This window comes from Tupaia chinensis, unplaced genomic scaffold, assembly GCF_000334495.1.
Source record: "Tupaia chinensis unplaced genomic scaffold, TupChi_1.0 Scaffold000673_1, whole genome shotgun sequence".
Taxonomy (NCBI): domain Eukaryota; kingdom Metazoa; phylum Chordata; class Mammalia; order Scandentia; family Tupaiidae; genus Tupaia; species Tupaia belangeri.
The window spans coordinates 1006492-1013353 of record NW_006160196.1 but is presented as its reverse complement, the minus strand read 5'-3'; the positions used below and the strand labels follow the sequence as shown (position 1 = coordinate 1013353).

The 6862-nt window shown below is 53.3% G+C and overlaps 1 protein-coding gene across 2 annotated transcripts in view; it reads right to left on the bottom strand.

Annotated features, from left to right (window-relative positions):
• The window catches only part of LOC102500931 (orphan sodium- and chloride-dependent neurotransmitter transporter NTT5), a 19405-nt gene that overhangs the window by 9017 nt on the left and 3526 nt on the right, over positions 1 to 6862 (bottom strand). The window contains exons 2-7 of one of the 2 annotated variants that reach the window (XM_006160164.1): positions 4131 to 4384; positions 3828 to 3985; positions 3634 to 3757; positions 3320 to 3498; positions 1144 to 1254; positions 734 to 975 (exon numbers count right to left, since the gene is read on the bottom strand). In XM_006160164.1, coding sequence (XP_006160226.1) covers positions 734 to 975; positions 1144 to 1254; positions 3320 to 3498; positions 3634 to 3757; positions 3828 to 3985; positions 4131 to 4356 — 1040 coding nt within the window. In that variant the 5' untranslated portion in view covers positions 4357 to 4384. The remainder of the gene's footprint in view (positions 1 to 733; positions 976 to 1143; positions 1255 to 3319; positions 3499 to 3633; positions 3758 to 3827; positions 3986 to 4130; positions 4385 to 6862) is intronic. The other variant, XM_006160165.1, reaches the window with a different exon arrangement.

Here is a 6862-nt window from a genome sequence, read left to right as displayed (position 1 = left end):
AAAAAAAAAAGAGAGAGAAAAAATTGCCACTACCAGGACCAGCAGGTGGGGTAATGGTTAAGGTGCTGAACTGTCACGTGGCTGACCGTGGCTCGAGTCCTGGACCCAGCAGCTTGAAAGTCACACTGGTGCATGTGCGTGCATGCCCGCCCACAATCTTGAGAGGAGAACGAATTGTGGCATGGCCATCCTCCCTGGGAGGTGACTTCTCATTTCTGTCTGTCTCTCCAGTGAGTGCATGTGCCCTATAGCAAAAATCTCTCTCTCAAAAAAAGAAAAATCGCCAATACCACGGACACAGTTTTGTATCCTTCGACACCCTCTGACACCCTTCGACACCCTAACTGGGAGAACAAGGTCACTGTGGAGCTTTGGGAACACCTCAGTGCCTGGATGCACCGGAAGTACATCAGAATTTCTGGGAGTGGCTCAAACACGTTTTCTAAGGCTTCCCAAATGATTCAAATCTGCAGCCGGGGTCAGTAACCACTGGCTGGCTCAGAAGGCTGGAACTGCCTTCCTCCTGAGTTAAATAAGGGCTTTTGCGATCGGACTCCATTTGCAGTTTAGGACAGTGGTGTGTGCGTTCCTATTTCCTTCTTGCCTGTGTACTCTGAGGATAACGTGGCATGACTATGCTTCACGGCGAGGTCTTGAGTGTGCAGGTTTACGGGGCGGGCTGACGGCCGAGGTCGGGGGGCTCCCGTGCACCTCCGAGGCCGTGAGTACTCACTTCTCCACACAGGCCTGGCCGCTGTTGCTGGCCCAGAACCCCAGCACTAGGAAGATGATGGATGTGGTCAGCACCGAGGTCACCAGGCTGACCAGGGCCACAAACAGGGCGATCTTGACACACTCATTGCCTGCAGTATTGTAGGAGGGGAAGGTGGCGATGGTGCCCATACCCAGGCCCAGCGAATAAAGCACGTGGCCTCCTGCCTGACGCCACAGGTCCAGGGAGGTTAAGGTGGAGACCTGTGGACAGGGGTGGGGCCGACAGTGACCTGGCAGCAGGGCAGGTTGGGGTGGAGGGCACAGAGGTGAAGGATAAGTTGGGGGCAGGAGGTTAGATGTGGAGAAGGGAGACTCGGGGAGGGCCTGGGGAGCTGAGGGAGGGGGAAGGCTTGGAGTCCCCGGCCTCACCTCTATGGTCACCATACGTCTGAGGCTGGTGACCGCCCCTTCTAGGAGGAGACCTCGGATGAAGAGGCAGAGGAGGAGGATGTAGGGGAGGAATATGGAGAAAATCAGCATCTGGCCAGGAGGTCAGGACAGAAACCAGGAGCCAGGAGAAGAGAGGAGGAGAGGACACAGAAACATTATCAGGGACTGCGGGTGGGCAGGAGCAGAGAGGTGGGGGAGCTGTGTCAGGGTGGCCCAGAGGGGGGCGTAGGAGGAATATCGGGGGGGACAATACTGTTGTATGGAAAAATAAATCTATCAGTAAGGGCTTGGAGGTGAGACTCCAAGCTGAGATGACTTTTTTTGTTGGAGAGATTTTCACTGTAGGGCACGTGCGCTCGCCAGACAGACAGAGAGAGACATAGAGACAGAAAGTGAGAAATCACCCCCCAGGGGGGATGGCCACACTGCAATCCCTTCTCCTCCATTCTCCTCTCAGGATCTTGGGCACGCACGCACACGCGCCCGGCGTGAGTTTTAAGCCACCGGGTCCGGGACACGAACCGTGGTCAACTACGTGGGAGTCCAGCGACATAGCCATTACGCTAACTGCTGGTTCCCAAGCTGAGATGACTTTTAATGGTGAAGAAAGTGGACGCTGTTAATTCATAGGTCTTGGTTTTAGGGCCTACATCTGAGTTTAGGGACAGGGACCGTGAAGGGGAGAGGAGCCAGCGAGGCTGAAGACCATGTGGAAGAAGTTCATAGATGAAGGGGAGAGAAAAGAAACTTAGAAAAGGGGTCCAGCAGGTGGTGTGGTAGTTAAGGCACTGGACACTCCCATGTGGCCAACCATGGTTTGAGTCCCAGACCCGGTGGCTTGCTTTCTCACTTTTTCTCTGTCGCTCTCTGGCCAAATTAAACAAATGAATAAATAAAAATTAAATAAATAATTTTTAAATAAAAGAAACTGGGAAGAGCCTGGGGGCCTTAAGTTTTTTGCTCTCACACTCAGGGCCCCCACTGAACCTTTGGTAACGAGTGGTCTCTGTTGGAGGCTGTGAAGAGGGGGAGCTGTACTTTGGGGATGTCGGAGGTGAAAGGTTACAGCTTGCATGGACGCAGGGACCAGGAGATACAGGCAGTCGCCAAAGTGGTCTAATAAACACTGAGGGCAGACGGTGAAAGGAAACAGTCGGTGCGACGCTCTGCGAGGGAAGGCCCCACGGGAAGGAAAACGTCAAGTCCGAGACCTGCCCGAGTCCCGGGGCACGCGCGCCCACGATCCGACCGGCGGGGGCGGGGGCGGGTCACCGCATTGCGAGCCTGTTGGTGCTGTGGGTCTGTCTCTCACTCATGGAGGACAATATTAAATACGTTTTAAAAGAAAAGGAAGGGACCAGCAGATGGCGGAATGGTTACGTCACTGGACTTCTGCGTAGCCGACCGTGGTTCGAGTTCTGGACCCGGTGGCTTAAAGTTCACACTGGGCACATGTGTGGACGTGCCAAAAATCCCAAGAGAAGAAGGGAGGAGAAAGGATTGTGGCATGGCCATCCCTGCTGAGGGGTGATTTTTCGCCTTCTGTCTCTCTGTCTCTGTCTCTCCAGTGAGTGAATATGCCCTATATCAAAAATCTCTCAAAAAAAAAAAACAAAGAAAGAAAGAAAGAGAGAGAGAAAAGAAAAGAAGAGAAATAAATCCTCTGAATAAATTTTCCATATAAAAGGAACACGACCCAGGCCCCAGAGGGACAGCCTGGAGGTATGGATTGGAACAGAACCTTCTCAATGGGGACTGGGGACTAACGTGGCCTGTCAAAATGTGGGAAGGCAGTGGGGCTCGGGGCTGAGGCCGTGGCCAACCTGAAAGGTCACCAGAGGTCCTCTGTGCATTGGTGTGGGGACCAGGGGTGTGGAGAGGAGCTGGGTGGCTACAAGGCCCTCCAAGTCACCCAGGGGAGAGAGCAGCCCGCTGTGAGCGGGGCAGCTGTCGCGGCTCGCCCAGGATGAATAGGACACTTTCCTCGGGAGCCCCAAAGGAGATGAGCTACGGGGGGCCCATCCGAGCCCATCCTCTGGGGGTGGGAGAGCAGGGGGTTGGAGACGGGCAGTCGACAGGCAGGGCTGGTGGCGTCGGGGCAGAGCGCGAGCCTTCAGTTGTGGAGGGGAAGGTGGCGGCCGCGTCGGGGGCTCACCGGCATGGGACTCTTTATCCCGATGACCATGAGCATGAAGAGGAAGACCCAGGCGGCGAAGACGCCCAGGCTCAGCCTCAGGACGAGGACCTCCACCCCTTCCTCGATGTGGCCCGAGGCCTGCAGGATGCTGTGGTACCAGAAGTGCTGGTGGGACACAGTCTGGAGGCAGGAGAAGTCTGGGGGGATCCGGGTCCTTAGGGCCACCTCGCTTGGTACCCACCCGTTCTCCCCCCGGGGGCTCCCCACCCCCCGTCCCTTGGCCCTTGGCGTCCGTGCCTCCCTGTGGCCCTGCTGGCCCGCTGGCTCCTCACCAGTGACGCTGATGTTCTGCAGCGGACAGCGGTTCCAGGGCAGCGGGTGGTAGAAGGAGTTGACCAGGTAGGAGAAGCTCCAGGAGATGAGGGTGCTGTTGTACAAGCTTACCAAGGTGCACACCTGGGGGCGGACACCCGGGGCTGGAGACCACACGGGTGCTGGCCCGGCTCTGGGCAGGGCCCTCACTTACCAGTATGCTGGCGTAGCCCACGCCACCCAGCCAGGAGACCAGGTGCTTCCAGACCCGGATGCTGTCCATGTGCAGCCACTGCCCGATGACCATCTCCATGTACAGGAGGGGGACCCCGAGGAAGAGCAGCGTCAGGAAGTACGTGAGGATGAAGCCGCCTGAGGGGAGGGAGACGGCTGCGCGTGGGCCGCAGGGCGAGCGCCCCTCCCCTTGACCCTCGGGATTCTGGGTGCCCAGCCCAAGCTCCGTCCTCCCCCAGGACCCTCAGTCCAGGACCTCGCTCCGAATCGCCTGCGACCTTACCTCCTTCATTCAGGTGACACAGGTAGGGGAAACGCCACATGCTACCCAGCCCGACAGAAAAGGCCACCTGGATCAAGATGGCCTCCACCTTTTTGGTCTCTGTGAAGTAGTTTTGGGTCTTAGAGGCCTGGATATCCTTGATCCTCCAGAGCAGGGAATGGGACTTTTGGAGTTGCTTAGGGGACTTGTCCTCTTTCATGTCAGATAATTCTTCCAGGGACTCCATGGCTTTCTTCTCACAAGTTCACCAACACCTGATGGAATCCTGGGGTCACCCAAAACAGCAGACCGGAAGGGACACCTCCGATCTCAGGCCTGGGAGGGCCAGTGGTTAGCTCTTGAGGCCCTTCTCCTCAGTAGTTATTGACTGGGGACAAAGAGTTTCATCTCTCCAAGGCTCACGTCTGTTCTCTTACAATTAGATATTAATTTCATAATAAATTTTTTGAAGAATTATTTTAAAAATTTTATTATTATTATCATGATTATTTTAATTTTACTCCAGAGCACATGTGCTCACCAGGGGGAGGGGGAGAAAGGAGAAAGCAAACTGTCAGGCCTAGGACTCAAACCACGGTTGGCCATGTGGGAATCCAGCACCTTAACCACCCACCATGCCAGCTATTGGCCCCAGGAATTTCGTATTTAATAACCGCCATGGTATGAGTTCTGACCGATCAGTATGGACACTGTGAACACTGGAGTATCGGTATCCATGCAAAATGACATAATAGGGGGAGCCCCATGGCCTTGTTGTTAAAGTTTGAATCCACAGTTTGGCCAACCACAGTTGGAATCCTGGCTCTGGTGGCTTGAAAAATCAGGGCCAGGCATGTGTACATGCACGCCACAAATCCCAAGAGGATGAAGAAATGGAGGAGAAGGGATTTTGGCATGACCACACCCCACACCCCATTGGGGGGTGCTCTCTCCCTCTCTCTCTCTGTCTCTAGCAAGTGTATGCACCCCCCGACAATGAATAGAAACAATGGCATGAATATTGAGCACCAGAGACACAGTAAACACTCCATACTCAGGTTTCTTTCTTTCTCCTTTTTCTTTTGTAATTTTGCCAGAAGGCACATGCACTCACCAGAGGTGGAGAGAAAGCATCCCCCACGGGAGGTTTCGGATGTGACCACCCTGAACCCTTCTCCATTTCTCCATCCCGTCAGGATTTGAGGCGTGCCCACACACGTGCTCAGTATGTTTCTCCAGCCACCGGGCCTGGGGTTCGAACTGTATAGTCAGCCATGTGGGCTCTGGCTCCCTGAACCACCAGGTCACCCCTTTCTTTCATCATTGTGATCTACGTGGAAACTTTTAGGCCCAAACGAATGCACATCGACTTCTAGGCCAGGTCCCCAAACCTGCCTGTTCATCAATATCACTTGAGGAGCTTTAAAAAGGACTCCCATGTAGTCGACCGCAGTGTGTGCGTGCGTGCCCAAGATCCCGAGAGGAGAATGGATTGCGGTGTGCCAATTCCCCCGGGAGGTCATTTCTCGCTTTCTGTCTCTCTGTCTCTAGCTTTCTGGCGAGCACACACACCCTATAGCAAAAACCTTTCCAAAAAAAAAGTACACCCTTTGGAGACCAGCAGGTGGCGTGGTGGTTAAGCCACTGGACGCTCCCACGTGGCCGGCCATGGGTTTCCTCCTGGACCTGGTGGCGTGCTTTCTCACTTTTCTCTTGCTCACTCTGGTCAAATTAAAATAAACAAATAGATAAAATTAAAGAAGAAAATAATAATTTTTTTAAAAAAGAATTTGTTTTAATTTTATTTATTCATTCATTTTATTTTAATTTGACCAGAGAGAGACAGAGAGAGAGAGAGAGAGAGAGGGAAAGTAAGAAAGCAAGCTGTCAGACCTGGCACTCGAAAAAAATCATTCTTTAAAAAAAAAAAGAACAGCTTCTGCAACCAACTCGACATTATATTAAAACTCAGAACCAAGGGACCAGCACATGGCATAATGGTTACGTTGCTGGACTCCCACGTAGTCAACAGCAGTTGAAGTTGCAGACTCAGCGGCCTAAAACTCACATTGGGCATGTGTGCGTGCGTGCCCAAGATCCCAACGGGAGACTGGAGGAGAAGGGACTGTGGTGTGGCCATCTCTCCTGCGGAGTGATTTCTTTCTGTCCCTCTGTCTCTCTTTGTCTCTGGCTAGCGCACGCCCCCATAACAAAAATCTCTCCAAACTTCCCTCCCCCACAAAAAGAAACCCTGAAGATGAAACTGTGTAGGCTGCTAACCTCTGCCTCTTAGTGCCTAGGATTAAGCCGAAGCTGTCTTTGCTCTCTTTTAAGCTTCAGTAGCTAACATTTACCCCACCCAAGGAAGCAGTCTCGGCTAGAACAGGTGTCCTGGGGTGGCCGTAACCGCATCGTGAACAGCCTCTTTCACTGCAGGAGAGAGTCCTCGGAGATGCTGGTTTATGAGCTTGTCTTATAGAAAACAGCAGGAGCAAAGGTGCATTATCACCTGAGGGGGCTCCGTCTGCAGCTGAAACTTGTTTTTTAATTAAGAGGTTTTTGCCCTAAGGCCTGTGCATTTGTGCCCAGAGAGAGAAACAGAGACCGTGAGAGGGAAAGTGAGAAATCATCCCCCAGGGGCTGTGGTTGTGCCGCAATCCCTTCTCTTCCATTCTCTTCCCATTCTCTTCCTGGAATCCTGGGCACACACATACACGCAATGTGAGGTGTTTTTTTTTTTTTTGGAGAGGTTT